Source organism: Leptosomus discolor, chromosome Z (genome assembly GCF_034619465.1).
Source record: "Leptosomus discolor isolate bLepDis1 chromosome Z, bLepDis1.hap2, whole genome shotgun sequence".
Classification (NCBI taxonomy): domain Eukaryota; kingdom Metazoa; phylum Chordata; class Aves; order Leptosomiformes; family Leptosomidae; genus Leptosomus; species Leptosomus discolor.
This window is the reverse complement of record NC_141419.1, coordinates 26,103,536-26,126,305: the sequence shown is the minus strand read 5'-3', so window position 1 is coordinate 26,126,305 and position 22,770 is coordinate 26,103,536. Positions and strand designations below refer to the sequence as shown.

At 36.8% G+C, this 22,770-nt stretch overlaps 1 protein-coding gene across 8 annotated transcripts in view; it reads right to left on the bottom strand.

The window, feature by feature from the left end:
• Nucleotides 1–630: 630 nt before the first annotated feature.
• The window catches only part of DMXL1 (Dmx like 1), an 83,461-nt gene continuing 61,321 nt past the window's right edge, over nucleotides 631–22,770 (bottom strand). For 4 of the 8 annotated variants that reach the window (XM_086479620.1, XM_086479618.1, XM_086479619.1 and 1 more), the window contains 15 exons: nucleotides 22,097–22,236; nucleotides 21,676–21,761; nucleotides 19,586–19,787; nucleotides 17,430–17,547; nucleotides 16,074–16,136; nucleotides 14,119–14,205; nucleotides 13,328–13,449; nucleotides 13,071–13,212; nucleotides 8,129–8,189; nucleotides 7,443–7,570; nucleotides 7,181–7,273; nucleotides 6,620–6,711; nucleotides 5,640–5,692; nucleotides 3,635–3,852; nucleotides 631–3,236 (listed from right to left, as the gene is read on the bottom strand). In XM_086479620.1, coding sequence (XP_086335746.1) covers nucleotides 3,012–3,236; nucleotides 3,635–3,852; nucleotides 5,640–5,692; nucleotides 6,620–6,711; nucleotides 7,181–7,273; nucleotides 7,443–7,570; nucleotides 8,129–8,189; nucleotides 13,071–13,212; nucleotides 13,328–13,449; nucleotides 14,119–14,205; nucleotides 16,074–16,136; nucleotides 17,430–17,547; nucleotides 19,586–19,787; nucleotides 21,676–21,761; nucleotides 22,097–22,236 — 1,830 coding nt within the window. In that variant the 3' untranslated portion in view covers nucleotides 631–3,011. Of the gene's footprint in view, nucleotides 3,237–3,634; nucleotides 3,853–5,639; nucleotides 5,693–6,619; nucleotides 6,712–7,180; nucleotides 7,274–7,442; nucleotides 7,571–8,128; nucleotides 8,190–8,445; nucleotides 8,497–13,070; nucleotides 13,213–13,327; nucleotides 13,450–14,118; nucleotides 14,206–16,073; nucleotides 16,137–17,429; nucleotides 17,548–19,585; nucleotides 19,788–21,675; nucleotides 21,762–22,096; nucleotides 22,237–22,770 lie in introns of all 8 variants that reach the window. The other 4 variants (XM_086479621.1, XM_086479622.1, XM_086479623.1 and 1 more) reach the window with 2 other exon arrangements.

Sequence of the window (22,770 nt, the reverse complement as noted above, 5' to 3'; positions counted from 1 at the left end):
TAAGTACCCAGATGGCCAGAGTTTTAACTCTCACAAGTTACTAAAGTAATAGTAGAGAATTTGGATCACGTATCTCTTTGAGGTAACTGAATCAATTAGCAACACAAGAATGACACACTCTGATTGCATTATGTATTGCTACATAGACAAACACAAGTCACAACTGCTAGTCTATGATACTTAAAAGGGACATTATCAACTGCAAGTTATTTTGTCTGGACTGGAATTATTCTTGATTAAGCACTGGTAAATGCAAATTCTAAGTTCGATTTGTGCACATGGCTACTTCAAGCACAGAACCCCGGGTAGCCACTATCATTACCCGTATGTTTGAGTAACCTGCGTAGCAACAGGGAGAAAGCATTAATTGCTGGAGGACATAAGTCAGTGGAAGTTGTTAAGGGCAGCAGCTGGAAGAGTTTTGAGTTAAGTTCTTCTGCAATAACTAAAGTTGAGAGTGTCCCTTTAGAAGTTTCTGATACAACAGAAGTTAACTCATTTTGATTCCTTCATTACAAGCAAGCTACCAATAATTTGACTTACAATAATAATTGTTAAACATCAATGAACGTCATACAAGCAAACAACAGATATGTAAATGAAGTAGCAGCAACATGGAATTCTAGAAGGTTGAGTTTCTGCACGATTTATTGAGAAGATTATGAAGGTGTGGCAAATACATTGTGTTTTTACATAATTTAGTTTTGAGAGTAGCTTATGGTAACTATAAACATTATTGAAAATGCCTGCTCAGTCAGTACTTTTCTGGTATAAGCATAAGTTTGCCAGGATTATTCATAGTGCAGCTCTACTCAGAAAAATGACAACATTGTATGTCTTGGTAAATTACATATAAAACCTGCTCAGTTCGCAGATGATGAAGATATTTTTGTGAGTGCTAGTAGAATAAACTGAGCTTGAAATATTAAAACTAATGAGATATAAATATTTAAGGACAAAACATCAAGGACATCATTATATAAAGTTGCCATGATTTTTGCACATCTTCCTTTTCTGAGTGTAACTTTGTTAGTACAGTGCGTGCATAAAACTAATGCCATGTATATAAGCAGCTACAAAGTCAGGGTTTCAGTTGATTCTCAAGGAGTGTGCTACTGTGAACTCCATTGTTTTCCTTCTTTCTTAAGAATAACGAATATTAGAAACTCAGCCACAGAGCAGATATGACATATGCATTGGGCAAGGCTGTTTTGTAAGGTGGTGTCACTTTTAGTCAGTCACTTTTCTGGTCCATCACTGTACTTAAACTGTTTTGATATCAATTCTGATTTCAATCTATAAGGGTTGTGGAAGAACAATTATAATAGAATCACTGAACAGCTGTACCAGTTTGAAATGCTGTCACATGTTTCTTCATGGCAAAATATTCACATTCTTTTTATTGCACAATTTGAAAATTCAGGTTATGTGCATAAAAACCTTCATAGTGTTTGCACTGCAACTTGCGAAACATACAGTTAAAATGACCTTAAAACATTTTACAAAATCTTTTTAAACAATTTTATATTCTTAAGATAAAAGCATCCTGAGAATGTTACAAAGTTCGTTGTACAAGCCCTTCATTTCTGCTATGCTTTATTTATCCCCATAGTTCCTAATTTGACAAGTTTATTTTACAGTTAATATCTTGGTGCTATATTTCACAAAATATCTTTTAGCAAAAAGTACACCATTGGCATTCAAGTAATCCAGCCTTACATCTAATTTACAAATTAAATCTTTGTCATGCTCTCAAGTCAGGAAAAGTAAACCAAAATACTTACAGAAACAGTTTTTAGCTGACTAAAAAAAATGTAAAGGCTTTGTGCATTAATAATTTGGTCAAACATTTAAATTATGCAGTTTAGTATTTTGGCAAAAATCCATCTAGTCTTTTCAAAATTTTTTTCTTTCATTTTACACCAGATGTAAACATACAGTACAAAGACTGACAGTATTAAAGTACTTTGCTGTTGAACTTTTTTCCTTTTTTCTTTTTTAAAGTACTTAGGAAAAGCAGACAAACAAGAACGTAAGTGCTAAAAATGAACTGAGTATCTTTGGGCTAAATAAAAGTCTTACTGGAAAAATGTAAAAATAAATTATCTTTTTTTTTTTCCTCTACAGACATGTAAATAAATAGTCTTTGAAGAAATTCTAGTGCCATATCCTAAAGCAGTATCTTCCTCTATCTTTTTGATCAAGACTAAAGCTTCACACAATCTTGACTATTTTACTAGGAAGATATCCATTAATATTTACATATTTTTGTGAAGGGAGTGTTCAGGGTTAAAAATATACTTTTCAAAAAGTAAGCCTGCCATCCTGATGGCAGGGATTCAAGCTATAGAACAGAAGACAAGTTACAGAACATCCTTCAGTTTCTTATACCCTAGATCAGAGGAAGGAGATCAGGCAAGTTAGAGAGGTAAACAGCCTGGATTCCAGGAATGGAGACAGACAGTGGCTCATTATATGAATGCTTGCATGGCCAGGAGTACCTACTCATACAGGCTTTGTTTCTCTTCTAGGCATAGATATAAATTTCTATTGTCAGCTCGCTAAACAAGGTGAGAAGAGAGACAGTTATGGTTGCCACAGTGAAAGAGTAACATTATCTAAGGTTTCCATCTGGACAGCCCTACTTTTACAAGGTGGCCAGGTGTTGAATATAAGCAAAGGCCATGCCCAGATGGTACCCTCCAGGTGGGAGTGTAACTATCTCAAAAGGAAGAGTAAACCACTTCGGCAACATCTTAATAATATTCTAAGTATATAATTCAGAGTCACATATAGCTTTTATTTTAGGCAACGATCAAAATCTGAAGGACCTTGTTAATCCTTAAGGCATCAGTGCATCAGGGACTAAACGCTCCAGGCAATAAATAGGGCAGGGGGGAAGCATCTTCGTGGCACAAGCTATCATTGTGTATCTGCTTTGTTGGCTAGTTCCAGGAAAGACATTTTCAGGGATGGCAGAGGGGGAATGTTATACACTCTTCTGAGAAAAATTAAATCATAAATTTCACATCATTTTTTAACACATAATTTAAAGGACTGAATCTATCAGGCAAGACTCTCATCTTTACTGTTCCATCAGCACCACAGGAGAATATGTGATTTGCTGGTCCTGTCTCAATTTGCATGACTCCCGTCCCAATGTTTCTGAAGAGAGACTGTCGAGCATGCTCATTGATGAAAGTGTGAAGAAGACTGAATGTAGAGAGACTCCATACCTGAAAAAGCATCAAAACATCAATCTTTTATAAGGATAATTACCATGATCTTAAAATTCACCAGTAATGAGTCATGAAGAAATTTGACGACATTTTGCATTCCATTTTTCTGACACTAACTGAAAAAGAAAAACGTCTCGCAACCTGTAATGATACAGAATATTAATATTCATTTTCTATAATAAGGAATATGTACAGGGACTGACGTAAGACTAAGTACAAGGAGGACTGCACAGTAAGACTAGCATTTCATAATTAAATTAGTAAATGTGAGAGTCAGAGTTGAGAACAAATGCTGAACATATGACATACCTGATTATTCCACACCTATGCAAGATTCTTTTTGAACTTACACATCATCACCATCTTAATCACTGCTCCCTCCCCCTCATCAATACCTTTATGTTGCCTTCAGCAGATCCTGTGACAAAATACTCTTCTGTAGGATCAATAGCAATTGCTTTGACTGGAGAATCATGACTCTGGAGTAACTGTTGCTGCTGTTTTTGGCGAAGATCAATTATACATGTAAAGCCTTTTCTGCCTCCAGATATTAATAGCTGATGTTTTGGAGCATATGCTAGCACAGTTGCTCCACTATCATGACAGATAAAAGCTGAAAACCAAAGCAAAGTTATTTAAATAAACACACACCACTAACCTCAATTTCACAGTACTAACTTTAATTTTCCATCAACCTGTAACAGTTCAAGACAGTAGCAACAGTGACTTTGATGCTGTAATCCAATTGACCAAACCAGTCCCTTTACTGCAGTACCATATATATGTAAGCCCAGGTTCATATCAGACACCTTGAAGTTGCAGTATTCTCAAATTAAGCAGTTACAGTCTGTATGAAAAAATATTTATATCATATTTTCTGTCCTTGTGTAATCAAAACTATAAAGGCTTGACCAGAAACAGATTCTTTTCAAACTCTCTACTGCTTGTTATTTTAAGGCCTATGTTTCCAGTAAGAAATGTCCTCCTAAATTACTTGCCCAAGTATCTTGTAAGTTTCCACTGGTTGTTTTTTTGTTTTTTTGTTTTTTTTTTTTAGTTTTAACTTGCTGCTTTTCATATTTGTTTGGATATGTCTACTCCCTCAAATGAGTGGAGGAAGTGAATGAAGATTACAAGAACAAAGCTCACTATGTCTGAGACTGGACACTACGAATCCTAACACGTGGCATGTAGTACATTGTACTTGTAGTTCAAAGGGTCCTCTAAAGATACATTGAGAAATTCCATGTCTTGCATACATTTAAGCATTCACCATACTTCAATTACAAGGAGTTCACAACTCTGAGCCTAATTGTGTATTTCAGACATTAAAATGTGTTTCTTTTCGACTGCCACAAAGTATTAGTAATAAAGTTAATGAAACCCTGCTAAATATTTATTACATCTCAAAAAGCATACTTATAGGAATAATCCTTCTAAATCATTTTTGTAATACTGTATGTAAACATCTAAACACGCACACTGAGAAAGCATTTAAAACTCCCCAGTATTTGCCATAACACATAGAATAAAAGTGCCAGAGAACTGGACAATCTCTGAAGGCAAAAATGCACTACTTTACAAATACAGCAGTTAAGTTCATATTTTAATTCAACTCTGAAAACTACTACATAATTATGAGATCTTATTTGTACATCTGCTTGTTCAATATATTCATAAAAATCAATTAATATTTTTCTAGAAACTTTGGTGAGTTTATTCATATACATACCTTCAGGGAACTGTTTTATAATCACGGCTTCTCTGAGGACAGGATTTTCACAGAGACCACAAAATACTTAAGAGTTCATAAAAAGCATGTCCTCTCATATTATCCAAACACATAATATATCTGCAAGTGCCCAACGCTATCTTTATAATACCATTATCTGGTCTAACACTTAACTGATAAATTTTGAGTGGGGCCTCTCTGATTTATGAGTACAGACACAACAATAGCAACCTTGATTTGAAGGGTGTGAACCCATATCCTGCAAATATGTATCTCATAACTGTGCTAAAAACTGTATTTTTGACTATTTTAGCTATTGTCTTCTCAACATGATAGTCACTACAAGCAGGAAATTCTCAGAATCTTTTAAAAAAGGAACAGAAGTTACAGATGTCTGGCTGTCAGGGGCTGCACTTCTAGTGCAAAGATAAAAAGGTATAGAAAGGAAGATACTCATGTCCATGAAAACAACCATTTAGATATAGCACTAAAAATTTTCTCAAGAATCTGTTTTTATATTCCTACTGGTACGCTCACACAGGACAGTGAAAGATGTTTTACTGCTAATATTAAAATTGCTTCCCACAGTAACTTTTCCATAAGGACAGGCACACACAGATATATTTTTTTATGGCAATCTAATATTTTGCTGGTTGTATTTTACTTACCATGCACCAAGCTATTTGTAGGTGAAACCAAAGTATCCCAAAGACAAATATTTCTGTAGGAAAAAAAAGTTTAAATTCAGCAACAAATATTCTAAAGAACTTTGAACACTTGAAAAGTCATTTAAACTTTAAAAAAAATTGTTTTGGCATAACAGGACTATAAACAGACTTCAATGATTACTTTTGAGCAGAACCCCAAACTACTTTCATAGTTTATACATACAGCGGAAGAATATGCCCTCTAGACAATCATTCTACAACTGGTTATTCTCTTAAAGGATTCATATTGAGATTACAATCTTAACCTGAATGTTAGCAGTTTTTGTTATTTTTTGATCAAAACTTACTTAAGAACGTAAATGCGAAACGAAGAGCTATGCACAACTCCTTATGCCTATCAAAATAATTTAATACGGGCTCATATGAATAGCATAGAACAGAATAGCTCAGTTGGAAGGGACCTACAAAGATCATCTAGTCCAACTGCCTGACCCCTTCAGGGCCGACCAAAAAGTTCAAGCATGTATTAAGGGCATTGTCCAAATGCCTCTTCAACACTGGCAGGCTTGGGGCATCGAGCACTTCTCTAGGAAGCCTGATCCTGTGTTTGACCATCCTCTTGGTAAAGAATGCTTCCTAATGTCAAGTCTGAACCTTCCCTGATGCAGCTTTGAACTACTCCCACATGTCCTGACTCTGGATCCCAGATAGAAGAGATCAGCACCTCCCTCTCTGCTTCCCCTCCTCATATGGAACATGAACAGATGATTTGTGCCTCCCTACAGAACCTCCTTTAACAGGCATATGGAATTTAGCTTCCAACACTGCTTCTCTCCCCCTCCCAGAAAGACAGACAGACAGCAGAAGTATGCATGTTTGCTCTTAAACTGCTTAAGAAGAATCACCATAAAAAGTAGGTTGGGGAAGGGGAGAAAACATGACACCACTTCCTTTTTATGCATTAACACAGCAGTTCTTACCTGTTGTCAGAAGACAATCCTGCTGTGGCTATCAAAGATGATGAACTGATGAAAACAAAGTCATTGGCTGTTTTGTTATGACACTGCCATGTCTGAAAAATTGCAGTTTAGAAATTATTAATTAAAAAATAAATGGATTTTATATAAGCAAGTTTAAGCATCTTAAACTTCCTCAAGAAAGTAACCTGTTTCAAAAATAATTTAAAGAACACAGGATATAAAGGTATGTGCATGCCTTCTGATACTCTTAAATTTTTCATGAAAGTATACTTTCCAGTCCTTCGTTACTGACAATTAATTAACAGTTGAGAATTATTGACAACTCTCAACGAACATTAAAGTTATTTCAGATCTAACATTGCATTTTCTACTCTCCAACTTAGTAAGATTAGGATTTAAGAACTGCCTGTGATATGGATCACAGGATGGCAACAATTATATTATTAAATCTTAGCACAGGTTATCAGCACCATCTCTGCCCTCTCCTAACTACTCTAAAGGGGGAAGTAAATAAGAGAGCGCAACACAAGTTTAGGGAAGCAAATTTAGTTTTGAGCTTACCAAATACGGTTTAGGTGAGGTTCCAGTAAGTGGGCAACATTTCCAATTTGTTTGATATAAACTTATATATCCATCAGCATCAACAATTCCAAACTGAAAAAAGATATATTAATTGTAAGTATATATGCATGTATTACAAAGAAGTTATCCACAATTCAGAGAAACTACTCCAGATTTGAAGAATGTGATGTTTCTGCTCATGTACAATTATAATGCGGGTGGGAAGAGAAGAGGGTACGTGCAGAACCACTCTGTCAGTTACCTTATTTCCTTGATAATTGAACCTCATTCGAGTTACCCTTGAGTTGCCACCAGACCGAAAACATGTGATTTGCTGTGCATGACCCCATTCAAACATTCGTACACTACCGTCCTGAGCACCCGTCAGGTCTGCAACAGAAAATATTTACATGACTTTTCATGTTGTGGCAGTTGAGCAGGAAGGTTCCTTCCAAAATTTTAAGAAATCTAACACCAGCTCACAACATCCTCAAAATAACTAGTGCCACAATATGTACCATAGTACTTGGCATACTGTAGTAGTGAGTACCACTCACTGAATGTGCTATTCAACACTCAACTGTACTCATTATTTAATTAAGAACTCTATTTAGACGGTACTGAAATATGAAGCTATTTACTTGGGAGATAATAATGTATCTTTTTCCTACCATCTGTCACTCAAGTCACAAATGAAACGTAAATACAGCACTTTTTGCTATAAAAAATATCACTGTTTCTAAAGGCATTCTGTATCTCCCGGTATTATTTTTTTTGGAAATGAAATACAGTTTCAGCAACACAGGGCTTATAAGCAACTTTTAAAACATAATAGCTTGCTGTGCTAGTACAAAATAGCAGCATACTATGAAACAGAGCCAATAAGTAAATATATAATATTTAGACAACTTTTTCTTTTTTTTTTTTTTTTAACATAACTGAACTTACAATATGGTAATGTTGGATGCGAAGCCATTCTTCTGACGTTATTAATAGCCTTCTTGAGCATCTGGTCAATACACAAAATCATAGAAAATAATTAAACAATACTACTGCACAAAAAGTTGCTGAACTAGAATAATTAGTAATTGCAGAGAGCTGTTTCCTATCAAAATTCTTACTGAAAGCAAGTACCAGGTTTAGAAATTTCAGACAGAAGTCAGTTTCTGTGTTAACACTTTTGCAGCTTTATACATCTAGGCATTAAATTTTCCTTCAGAGTTTTATGGATCCAAATACAGACACTCCTCAGACTGCAGTCTTACCTCTTTTCTTGCCAATTCCTTTCTGATTCCATTAAATTTATTGGAATATTCCTGAATATTGTAAGATAAGCAAGAGAGAGGCAGAAGCATGTAAAGAAAGAGGTAAACAAACTTTAACAGAAGTAAAAAGTAGGAAGGAATATATTTATCTTCAAGTCTAGTTAATTTGTTGTCATTGATTGAAAAATGATTATTTGTGGCCATCCAGAATGAGCAGTATACCTAGCAACTGGTAAAAAAAAATAAAATCTTCAAAAGCGCTTATAATTTTTCAAATACAGATCCAATAGATTTTTAGTAGCACTTCAGTTCCTACATTCCAAACTTTGCTTTGAACAAGGTACATTACCAAGAATGCTGGTTTTCTTAGTTGATTAATTCCTAACTAGGAAGAGTTCGATATATAAAGAGGACTGGAGACATTAGACAACTAAGATTAAAACCTCATCTAATTAATTCCTAAATCCAACCCACAATAGGAAAGAAATGGTAAGGATTTTTCATCAGGGAAATACATCTGTATTCTCCTTGCATGTCTCTTCCCTTCTTTTCTTTCTATTAATGTAAGTCAAAGTGTTCATTCTTTTACTTCCTGTTAGTTTTTCTCCTCAAAAGCATCTGGCTACTTTGAGAACCGTCCTTCCTCAGAAAACTGTTGGATACAGTTTGTTCATGCATGCATTATCTACCTGAACTTTTGAGAGAGAAGAGGGCCTAAGTTTATATTCATGCCAGATGTTAACTTTAAATAACACAAACAAAAGTTTGTTGCCAGAGCACTCACTTTCAACACAGCAGTTTACCATGAACTACACATCAGTAGCAAGTTGGCACTGAACTACTTTCATATTACCATTTAAGATGGAAAAGACCTTTAAGGTTTAAGACCAAGTGTGACTTTCAACTGCTATAATTTTGAACAGTACTTTGCCACTGCTTTGTCACTGAAACAGCAGATAATGAATCAACTATTTTAAGTATGCTACTCTCCCCTGGCCCACAGGGTGTCAACTGGATGGATGTATGAATTACAAATTTTTACTTGCTTCGTAGCAATAAATATGATTCAAAGAGTTGAAAAGCAATGTTCTCCAAATTTTCAGTTTGCAAACAAAAAGGAAGAAAAACACGTGGAAGTGAAATAATTGATCTCCTGGCTAAAATTTCCCAGGGTTTGGATTAGTGGAGTAATTGCAATCCTCTTGATTACATTTTGGAAGCAGATTTAGATCTTTTAATTCTCAAAGCTTTATTTTTTGTTGAAGCGAAAGCCTTATACCTCTTTGTCATTCAAGTTTATTATTTAAAAACACTTTCCTGAAGATAAAAATAAGATCTTCAAATACATATTTTCCTTTTTTTCTGTAAGTACTTTAAATAACAGGGGAAAAGTCTCAACAGTTTGGCAAAGCATTGGTGAAGAAAACAATATATACATTGCAAAATTTAGGACAAGACAACAGAGGATGATAGTCTTCAAACATTAGTGCATACACCAATCAGTAAATAATTGCAATATTTTGCTCTCTAAACTTACAATTTATCTCTATGCGTAAGTGAAAGAACAATTATTCATGCTCACTATTTCTTCACCAAAAAGAAGGGCTGTGTTGAGTTTTACAGCTACCAAATTTTTTGCTGTTGGAGTTGCTTTGTTGGAGAGTTGGGTGCTTTGGGCCTAATATACAGTCAGACTGAAGAACAAAAAAGCTTAAAATCTGACCCATTAGATATTAAAGCGGTGAATACTGGCTTAGAAGACAAGCTGTTGAACATTACCTGAGTTTCAAAGCCAACAGTGTGTACTATTTACTTCGGCGCTTTCTTAGAAACACCTCCTGCGTAAACGCACTGTACGGAAGGATCTAGTGGTGAGCCTCCTTACTTACCTTCTATGAACTGCATAACAGGAAAAACTGAAGAAGAGTAACAGACAACCCTTAGAGCTAATGAAAAGTTGTTATCTGCCTGAGTATCTTAAGTCCAATAGTTTCCTTCGCTGATGGAAGTGAAGCAAAGACAACAAGACTGAAAAGCCAGTAGTGGTACAGAACAGTGGACTATCTACTAAATGGGCTGCAAATTATGAAAAAGCAAAGAAAGGACAAGGATCAAAAGCAGTATCCAAAGGAACAAAGTAACAAACAGTAGCCACAGAAAGGTTTTTTGGTGAAGCTAGTTTTCCTCCAGATTTGAGTCCTTCCACAGTAACACTATTTCCTCCCATGAATCCCTGTATTTTCGTTTTGTTGGGGTTTTTTTTTTGGTTTTGTTTTTGGTTTTTTTTTTACTTTATCCTTCATTCAGTACCTTTTGTCTCCCCAGCCTCGTGGGCAGGTGTCACTCTGGCTGATTCTCTACTCTACCACAGTCAAACACTATGCCAAACAAAGTGCAAACACATTCAACACAAGCATAGCCATGTATCTTTAGGTAAGAAAGTTTACACATAAAATAGAAAGTCATGTCAAAATAGTTTACATTAATAGACTGTGTATTACACAAACACACACAAATTCTATACATACGTGTACGTGTGTATGTATTTTTTAATATATATAAATAATATATTATTTTTATACATATAAAATTGGGAGAGGAGAAAGTGGCAAAGGCATTCAAAGAATACCTGCAGAAGAGACCTGACTGTGATACCAGAGTTGGACAACTGGCAACTAGGATCCTAATTGTTCCTAATTAGGACAGAGAGGTGTAGGTATGGGCACAATACCCACTTCTATGTGTGGATAAGATGATCAGAGGGCTGAAGCACCTTCCCTGTGAGGACAGGCTGAGAGAGCTGGGGTTGTTCAGCCTGGAGAACAGAAGGTTCCAGGGAGACCTTACAGTGGCCTTCCAGTACTTAAAGGGGGCCACAGGAAAGATGGGGAGGGACTCTTGATCAGGAAGGGTAGTGATAGGACAAGGGGTAACAGTTTTAAACTGAAAGAGGGGAGATTTAGATTAGATATTGGGAAGAAATTCTTTCCCATGAGGGTGGTGAGGCACTGGCACAGGTTGCCCAAAGAAGCTGTGGCTGCCCCCTCCCTGGCAGTGTTCAAGGCCAGGCTGGATGGGGCTTTGAGCAACCTGGTCTGGTGGGAGGTGTCCCTGCCCATGGCATGGGGGTTGGAACTAGGTGGTCTTTAAGGTCCCTTCCAACCCAAGCCATTCTATGATTCTATGATGATAACATTATCATTCTCACAATGTTCATTCCTAATAATCAAGTATTTTTGAAAATCAACTACAATATGAATTAACATATGGTTCTTTCTTTCTGCCACTACTTATGGACTTGCTCTGAGCTGTTAAATGCCACAAAGTGCAGCCAAGTCACAAGACTTAATGCATTCAGTTATCCAGGAAAACTCCATATCTATGTGCAGATAGTCTGAGAGATATGGGTGTCTTGTATGACCACTTCAACCCAGTTAAGTGGCTCCAAATAAGCAACTCCCAGCTAAATAATGAACAGATCTGCATTATTAGAGAGCATCTATGCTGCATAGGAACTAGTGTAAGTATGTCAATGACCAGACTAGAATTATCATTTGTTCTGAATTAATTCTGAGTTAATAGCTTTTTGCTCAGGACCAAGCTTCACTCCAGACACAGAACGTATTTCTAAAAGTAAGAACTACCCTTGTGCAGGTGTCACCTCTGTAACAGGAAGGATCAATTTGCTCACACGGTCACACTTTACTGGGCATCCTTCACTCTAGTGTATTTCAGAAATGCCAAACAGTGATAATGTTCTTTAAAACATCATCTTCATAAATAAGATACTTAACACTACTAAGAGTTACAGCAAAACTGCACAGCACTTCAAAGAAGACAGAGGTGACAACAGCTTTGGAGATAAACAGTCATACATCAGCATGACATGTAGTTCAAGCTATGCATGATGTTTGTAGTTTGTCCTGTTTCTGCAGTCCTGCCTTTCTCATTTTTCTTATGAAACCAAGAATACCCATTTTCCCCAAGTTTAAGTTGCTCAGTTTCCAGAGTTTAATTAATTTCATTGAAGCCTCTGTCCTGACAGTGAAATCTGCTTTAGGAGTTCATTCACCATCCTTTCTATAACACAGGCTCATATTAATATACTGTGCATTACAGTGGTACTTAGTGCTACAGCAGAAGCTGGTATTTACTTTTAAATAAAAACTGGAATCACCTGGAACTCAGAATGCAACTTAAAATTATGCTTAAAATAAAAGCTACCGAAATATTTCAAATATTTCTATTCAATCTTTATGAATTTATCTCCCAAAATTTCCTGAATACATGCTTTTTAAATACAGCATTTGGCTTCACGTCCTTAAAGAACAATTTAAGCTGCAACTTCTTACCTGAAGCCTGATTCTTTATTTTTAAATGGTGTATCTTAAGAAAGCATATATGGCTGGACTAAGCTTTGCTTGCTTAGCTGGTGTACATTAAATTCTGTGCAGTATTTTAACCTATCAATCGCATCATTATAAAAAAATTCCAGCTCGCACTGATCACACAGAAAAGCTACATTTACTTACATGCTAATTGTAAAATATAACCAGCAACACTGAACAAACAAAAGGAGAGAAGTAGATAGAGCACATAAGGCTAATCTTTGACAAGCAACTTACCACAGATGCACCCCTGCCAGTTTGTGTACTACCAAGCCAAGGCATATTGATAGGTGTGCCGGGATTACTATGCGTATAAGGAGTGGTTCCCTGAACATTTACCAGATCATCACGAGCATGTATAACTAAGAAATCATCAGCCCTATAAATGAAACAACATTGTAAGTTAGATTCCAAACAACAACATTGAATACTGTGCTTTGTTACACTGATTCATACACAGTCCAGCTGTGATACTGGAAACATAGAAACTATACCCTTTATTTTCTATTTCGACATCCTCATCAACCCAGGTATAGATCTGCGTAGCTAAAATCGCAGAAACGTCTAGTTCTTGAATGTCATGACTCGATGCTATTGCAATGCAGTTCCGATTTGCCTGAAAAAAAAAATAACACACAGGCAGACACAAAAGGAATACTCAAAAAGGTGCGCTTTTTTGATTTTCTCTGGTTAGGGTACAGCTGTTCACAAAAACATACTCTTGATCAACTGACAAAGCCCAAACATACGTCTACAAAACTATATACTTAAACTGTATAAACTTGACATTTCCCTTTTAAAATTTTATTTGCACCTGGGATAGCATCACATGCTATTTGTATTTTATACCTCTCTCAAGCAGCTCTCGTTTCTTTTGATTTCCTCAGAGGATAAACAAGAGGTAACTGTACTACAATGCCTGCAACTAAGCTCCCCCCCTCTACTTCTCAAGGCTTAAGTGGTTTAACAGGAGAAGAAAAGTTGACTTCCTAGTTGTCTTCGCCAAAGAAGGAAAAATACTATTATACACAAACTTAAAGAAAAAGTAGAGGCCACTTCTCCCTTTCCTCAGTTCATTTCACACTAGAAGAAGAGACCATTTGTAGCAGAACTGTTTCATTACGAAAACATAACTCTGAAGTGCTTTAGAGAAGGGAGTGCTAAGAGTTCAAGCTGTAGCAGGATGGCTGGCAAAGGATCTCTCACCCATTCACAATGGGACTACCACCTGTTTATCAGGTGGAAATACAATACAATTAGATTATCCTACCTCCTTTATACTCACCTTATTGACTGCAAAAGCTGTAATGATGTCAGACTCTTTATGGATTATTCTTGCCTTGCCTCCTGGGTATCCCAAATCTGTTTCTATCTGTATTTAAAAAGTAAAGCATATTTAAATGCAAACTTCTGTGCACCACTGCTTTATACTGGAAGTACAGAGACCAAACACTGGATCATGTTAATTTTCATGTATTTTTTTTCTTAATTTTAATTCTAAGAAAATATGACCAATATAACCTGTAATAATTATGGTAAACCTGTTTCGTGTGTAATCATCTCACTGCCATGTTGAGATTACCACACCATCACAGAAAGCATTATTTGTCACAGAATTCACACTATCATGTTCATTCTCAAGTTTTTGAGGGATGCTGAAACCCAACAAGGCTACATGCACACTTGTGGGTGTCGATAATAAAAAATTGAGTCTTGAAGTTTTGTTCTTAAAAAAATTTGCTAAGTCTTTCCATGCTCTTGAACACTTTTCACCACCAAAACGGATGAACTGGTCCAAAAGAAGGCGCAGAAAAGATCCTGAGCAGGAAAATAAATTTGAACTTCATCAGCTTATCTATTCACTGTTCTCCACAATTAAATAGATCTGGAATCCTGTACATTCCAGTAGCACAAACTTTTTACTGTAACATTTTCTTTGTTTCTTTGGGTTTTTTTCCCCCCTTAATGTAATCTAATGTTGTATTTGAATCTTGTCTACCTTTTTATATTTTGGAAATGCATCCAGGTATATGCCAGAACACAATAAAATTATAAACTCTACCAGCACTGTAGTACTCCTCTTCAAGATGAAAGAGCTCAGCACTGCAAATATTAAACTGATAGATGACAGACTCCAGTCTGTTGAAGTTACAAAATAATCTTACAGTTAAAAAAAGGCATTGCCAAACAAATGGTTACATAAAAATTCAAACCTGAATTACAAATGTAAAATTTGTATTTTCTTCAAAACAAAGAATTATTCCAGGACTATCATTTCCCAGCCTCTTCCCTTCAATTTCTTAATTTCTGGTCTTCAAAAGATTTAAACAAGGACATTCTAGTTGAGAAACAGTAAGATGGTGCCATCAAAGAACAGCAGTCTTCTTCCAAGTTTGAAAAAAGTCAGTGGCTGTTATACATCAAAGTAGAATACCTTTCTTAAGATTAAAACAAAATTGTCACTGCAGTTTTACATATGTAAGATCACCTGAGTATCAAACAGAAACAAAAACATCTGTGTTGTGTAGTGAACAAACCCGCATTAAATTACGGTTATTTTTTCCCCAGTCACCTCCAATTACCTACTTGCTAGTACTGCTTTATTGCATGATTAATAACAACAAGGTAGCACAAGGACATCACTGGGTGTTCTCATTTCTGTATTCTCACTACTAAGAAGTCTGAAGAATACAGTATTTCTTTGCACTTCTAGGCAAAGTATTATACCTTTTTAGCCCCTCACACCAGTTTTTCCAGAAGGTTGCTATAAAGTTGTTATATATGTTCGTTTGTCACCATTTTAAAACAAAGGCTCAGCAAAAATTTTCAGTAACAAACTAGCATCACGCTAACAAACTGCTCTAACTTTAGTTAACCACCTTGGCAATTATTTTAGCCATCTCACACCGATGAAAGGTCCTGTATGTACTATGTTCCCACAGTATAACTGAATGTTTGTCACTTGGGCAAATCTCAGCCTCAGCTCTTCATTTGACATAGCTATGGAATTTGATAATACATATTCTTCTTACCTGGTTGTTTAATCCAACTTTCTAAGACACATTTAGTTTCAGATAGGCTTGATTACAGGACTAGTTTAACTCAATCTCTTGCAAAACTGAAATTTGAAGTTTATTTGTTACGTCACGTAAGATGTTTAAGGGAGATCAGCACCATTTTCAAAAGGAAATATTTCATGATTATGTAAGGTCTAATTAATTTAACATTACTACTGTGTACCTTATTGGCGATGGTCGGCTCCACCACAGAATTTTTCATGGTTTCATTGTGCTCCTCTAATGACTTCACCAAGGAAAGAACAACCACAGAACAAAGAATAAAAATAAGACACAACATGCAAGGTATCAAGGAAATCCTTAATTCCTTGTTGTTTACCCCAACACAGAACAACTGAAACACAACAGCATGTTTGCACACACACACACATACATATTTTATATAGTAACAGCAATTAGCAAATTCTAAACTCTATATTCAGTACAGAAGACACTGATTTACCTATTCTGTACTGTAACAGCACCTTGTCCATCTCAAAAGTCAAATTTCTTGGAAAATAAGCTATCTCCACTTCTCCCCTGACATTTTATCAGTAACAAGAGGATACAAAATAAAGCCAACGCACCTATGTTGTGTAAGGCTGTCAGTGATCCTACTTGGAAACATAAAGCAGATCTAAAATATTCCAAAATACCTTTCTATACAGCATAGCAACATGGCTGCATCAACATAAGACAATCAAAAATGTTACATCTTCAAAGAACAAGACAAAAGGAACAATTTTCCCTTTAACTACAGTCTGTAGTGAACACAATTAGCTACAAATACTCAAACAAGATAATAGTCTACTTGTGACACGACAAAGATTAGCTCATACAGAACTCTTTGCTGCCATGGCTTTACTAGTCGTAAATACTCTTTTTTTCTCCCACATGTTCCACTTGTTCAGATCTGCTTCTTTCTCCTATGTTTCTGCTACTCCGTAGTATTTCTATAATACAAATGATTCTTTCAAATTATTGGGAGCTGGTGTGAGTAAGAAAGAAAAGGAGCAACAATCCCCAAACTCCATTACAGGACCACAACTTTAAAACATTTAACTGCAGCTGCAACCTGGAATTCAGCTAGACACTGGGACGCATTATCACAGACAGAAATACTAACTGTTGTATGACCATTTTTCTTACTAAAACTGAATCATAACATAACAGAAACCAGAGGATAAGCCCACGATGACTATGGTAAGGACCAACTCAAACTATCAGAACTGTGACTGATTAGGTTACTGGTTTTAATCTTTGAAATTTTGAAGTTTGTCAGTCTTTTGAGGCAGCTTTTATACTGATCTTAATGAAGAGGATCACTGTAGCTAAGTAGTGTTAGTTGTCAGTCTAGAGAAAAAGACTGATTTTTTTTTCAATGAAACAACGGATGAAGATTTTTAATATGATATGCTGTAGATTTTGAGTCATAGCCAAATATATTATCCACTCATGCTCTAGAAAGTAAACAAACCAGCCAAACAACTTAAATGAAAGCTCATAGATTGACCTCCAACATTTTATATACCATACCAACCTCGTTTAGGCATCGCTTCTTTGTAAAAATATTTCTGATAAAGGTTTCCTGGACTTCTTCCTGTTTAACCAAGTACTGCCAGAGCCTCTTCACAGATAGTGCAACATGACTGTTTGATCTACAGAGCAAAGTTTAAACAAATATTTACATGATGCTCATACTTATAAAAGACTGCTATATCTTAATAGTCTAAGCAAACTATAGTCAGAAGAAATGCTGAAGCAAAACTGTAGCTCTCGAAATACTGTATAAGACCTATTTGGAAGCACTCTGACATCATCTTCATAACAAATTTATGTGTGAGAGGAGGTGCAAAAGGAAGAAGGAAAAGAACATGTATCATTTTCACCTCCTATCTTAGGACAAGTGAGAAATAGCTCTTTAAGAGATTATACAACAATAAGGTCAGCACACAGATTACTTACCACTCCACCTCATTCTTTACAACATGTATCATTTCTGTGTACTGCTAATGAGTGCTTCTATCACATGGACAATGAATGACTAACACTTCCTGCTAGGAACACATCATTAGCTGTGTAACATCTCTGAAACAACCATGACTTTTCAGTTACAAAACTGGAAGGATTGTAGAATCAGATCAGACTTCAAATGTTTGTGCTTACCCCTATAAACTATATGCTCCAGCAAAACTTGTAAATACAAATGTGGCTGCTTATGGCAGGCCAAAACCCATCAAACCCTGAATCATTTTAAATCATAATTTAAAACTAATGCCAGGCAGACACATGTTAAGCTATTCCTTTTTAATCAACTTAAGTTACTAAAACTGTGTGACAATTATGAGGTATTCTATAACAAAAAGACAGACTTTCCACTGCTTCTGCAACCACAGGTGATAGTAAGATTAAAAAGGCAGAAATTTTTTTTAAAAGTGACAATTCAAGAAACTGAGCAAAACCCCCACTTTTCTGGCTGAATATGCAATTATATTAAGTCACAACTATGCAAATGTCATAAACAGTAAATATTTCTTCTCTGATTTTAGGAAAAGATACTGATAAGAATGTAATTTTATTCTCTCCAAAGGTAGGGCAATTATTTAATTCATTGTCACTAATCCTTAATGATGGCTCAGGGCAAATTTGTTGTTCTGTATTGTCAACCATCGTTTTTCAACAGAAGCACTCAAAATCAGCATGTTAAGCTTAGAACTTTAAAAAAAATTTAGAAACTGGTGATTGTTTTTCCTGATCTTGCTTTAGACCAGAGATGCATGAATTCTGATTGCAGGGTCCTGCACCTGGGGTGGAATAACTGCATACACCAGTACAGGTAGGGGGTCGACCTGCTTGAGAGTAGCTCTGCAGAGAAGGACCTGTGAGTTTTGGTGAATAACGGGGTGACCATGAGCCAGCAATGTGGCCTTGTGCCCAAGAAGGCCAAAGGCATCCTGGGGTCCATTAAGAAGAGTGTGGCCGGCAGGTTGAGGGAAGTCATCCTCCCCCTCTACTCTGCCCTGGTGAGGCCACACCTGGAGTGCTGTGTCCAGTTCTGGGCCCCTCAGTTCAAGAAAAACTGGAGAGAGTCCAGCGGAGGGCTATGAAGATGATTAGGGGGCTGGAACATCTCTCCTATAAGGAGAGGCTGAGAGACCTGGGGCTCTTTAGCCTGGAGAAAAGAAGACTGAGAGGGGACCTTATCAATGCTTACAAATATCTACAGGGCAGGTGCCAAAAGGATGGGGCCAGGTTCTTCTCAGGGGTGCCCAGCAACAGCACAAGGTGCAATGGACACAAACTGGAGCTCAGGAAGTTCCAATTGAACATGAGGAGGAACTTCTTTACTCTGAGGGTGGCAGAGCACTGGAACAGGCTGCCCATGGAGGTTGTGGAGTCTCCTTCTCTGGAGATACTTAAAACCCATCTGGACACGTTCCTGTGTGACCTGCTCTAGGCTAACCTGCTTTGGTGGGGGAGATGAACCAGATGATCTCCAGAGGTCCATCCCTTCCAAATCCTACCATTCTGTGTGATTCTGTCATGTGTACCCACAATGCCACAATGGATTAGAGAAAATCTAGAAACTGGCATTATGTAGTTATTGAAGTTATGGTCTATCGCATGCACCACCAACAAAATGCTTGATGTATATTAAAGATATTATAGCCAGTGTTTATAGAAATTAAGACTCACCTGAATGGAGTGTTTGTAGGCTCAAGTAAAGTTTTATGGCGAAGCAATGCAGGACCAGCAGCTAGGGCATCTTCGGAAGCGTGAACTGAAATATAATGTTGAGGTGGACCACCATAGAGCTCAAGACGCCGGAGAAGAACTTGTTCCCAGCGCTGCAGTGTTTTCAAAACTGCATGGCACATTGGGGAGCTAACTGGAAGCTCTAGAAAGAAACATAAACAACAATAAAAAAACTTCCTTCTCCATTATAACCTTGATGAAGATAACTCCACACCTGAAGGCTGAAATGTATTTCAAATATCTCCAACAGTAAGCTTTATTCAAACCTCAACTTGATATTTGCAAGTATAAAAAGATGAACTGCTTTGTCTATCGTTGCTAAATACAGGAACAGACTTCTCCAGCGCTGACAGAAATTAAGTATCATGGAAGAGTTCCTCCTGGAAGCTATGTCAAGGCATATGGATGACAGGCAGGTGCTAAGGGAAAGCCAGCATGACTTCATAAAGGGCAAATCATGCCTCACCAATCTGGTGGCATTCTATGATTGACTGACTGCACTGGCGGGCAAGAGAAGAGCAACTGATGTCCTCTATTTTTGACTTCTGTAAGGCCTTTGACAGTCTCACCCAACATCCTTACTTCTTAATTGGAGTGATATGGATTTGATGGATGGGCTATTCGATAGATAAGGAATTGGCTGAATGATTACATCCAAAGAGTTGCAGTCAATGGTTCAGCGTCCAAATGGAGATCAGTAACAAATGGTGTCCCTCAGGGGTGTGTATTTGGATCGGTACTGTTGAGTGTCTTTGATAATGACAGACAGCAGTAGTCAGTGCACCCTTAGCAAGTTTGCAGATAACACCAAGACAAGTGGTGTGGCTGATCTGCCAGAATGAAGGGAGGCCATCCAGAGTGACCTTGAAAGGCTTGAGGAGTGGGCCCACATGAACTTCATAAAGTTCAACGAGGCCAAGTGCAAGGTCCCGCACATGGGTCGGGGCAATGGGTCAGGGCAATCACCAGTATCAACAAAGAATAAGTGACAAATGGATTGGTAGCAGCCCTGCGGAGGAGGACTTGGTGGATGAAAAAATCGGACATGAGCTGGCAATGTGCACTCACAGCCCAGAAAACCCAATCGTATCCTGGGCTGCATCAAAAGAAGGGTGGCCAGCAGGGTGAGGGACGTGATTTGTCGTCTCTAACTCGTTCTCATGCAACCCCACCTGGAGTACTGTATCCAACCCTGGGGCTCTCAGTACAAGACAGACATGGACCTGTTAGAGCAGGTCCAGTGGAGGGCCACAGTCAGAGGGATGGAACACCCTTCCTATGAAGAAGGCTGTGAGAGCTGGGGTTCAGCGTGGAGGAGCTCAAGGAAGACCCTACTGCAGCCTTTCAATACTTAAAGGTGACTTAGAAGAAAGACTGAGAAAGACTCTACCAAGGCGTGTAGTGACAGGACAAGGGGTAATGGTTTTAAACTAAAAGACAGTAGATTCAGATTAGATATAAGGAAGAATATTTTTACAATGAGGATGGTGAGACACTGGAACACTGTGCCCAGAGAACCTATAGTTGCTCCATCCCTGGAAATATTCAAGATCAGGTCGGACAAGGCTTTGAGCAACACAATCTAGTGAAAGACGTCCCTGCACAGGACAGGAGGAGTTGGACTGCATCATCTTTGAAGGTCCCTTCCAACACAAACCGTTCCATGATTCTGTGAAACCAGCAGTAGGAATGATGTAGCCTGAATTACAAAAAATTATAGGGTTTCCACCAAGAAATAAATGTTATAAACATTGTGTTTACATGACCAAGAAGGAAAGAAAAAAATTAAGCATACAGAGACTTCTGCTAACTATTGAGCATTCCTCCCCACCCTCTCATCTTACCCACCCACCATGTTATTTCATAAATACACCTCAATGAAAACCAGTATCAGATCAATTATTCCCAGATCACGGAAAAATTAAGAACTTTTGAACTAAAAATAAAACTATGACATATATATTATTTAACACGTTATGGATTTCAAATGTGGTTATTGAGTTTGAATAGACAACTCTGCGGCTTATTACCTGAAAGATCATGTCCAGCCAAAGGGTAGAAAATTTTCAAATTGTGAAGTACCAGCTGAACCATTGCCAATCTCATCAGTGACCAACTAAGAAGAAAGCAATAGTAACTCATTTACTAACAGGAAAATAAATTTCTCACTTATTCACAAATAGGATTTTAATTTAGAGCTTTAAATCCTTATTCTAAACTGCTGAAAACTACAAACAGTATTTTAGAATATTACAGATACTTTGAATTCAAAAGTCACTATATCACGTATTAATAAAATGAGTAAAACAATCATTGTGAAAAATTAACTACTAAGTCTAAATAATGCACTGCCATGAAATATCACATAACTGCTATATTATCTCAAAAATAAAAGCCAGGAATGCAAGTCTAGCCATTGCAGAACATCTTGCATTCTAAAGAGTTACCTACCTGTATGAATTTGAATTAGAATGCTCTTGATTGTGTGAATTTGATGCAAACACATCTCCATCAATATCTTCATCATCTTCGCCACTTTCCTGACTCTCTTCTGAATCATATTCCACTCTACTTTGCAATGGAAGAAAAGGCTAAAAATTTAAACAATGTTCCTTGAGTATCTTCTAACCAATACCTAGTTTAAAATTATCTTTTTAAAAATACATTATTATAGTATTTAATGCTTTTTATAAAAAAGCAGGCATATCCTCTTAATCTAGTAACACTTGGATTTTGTACATCATGAAAAGGGTAACTGTCCATGAGCATCATGTACTTTAACAGCTTAACTATTTTTTATATTACTCAAAATTCTAATGCTGAAAATGAAAATATTAACAGTTTTCCAATTCTTATTTTGCTTTCCTTTTACATCAGGTGTACCAAATCACATGTAGGACATACAAGCTTGTTATTTGTCAGAGAGAAGCCAAAACCACCAGTGTATTTTCTCTCTAGTTCCTCCAAAGGCTCAGAGGACTAAAGAACAAAAAAATCCTATCCCCTGCATATTTGTGGAATATTTATGATAAGCCTACCAGCTGTACCTCACTATGTTATTCAGGAATTACAATTCTTTTTTGTCCTTTTTCCTAAAATACTGCTTTTTATATATACATATATAT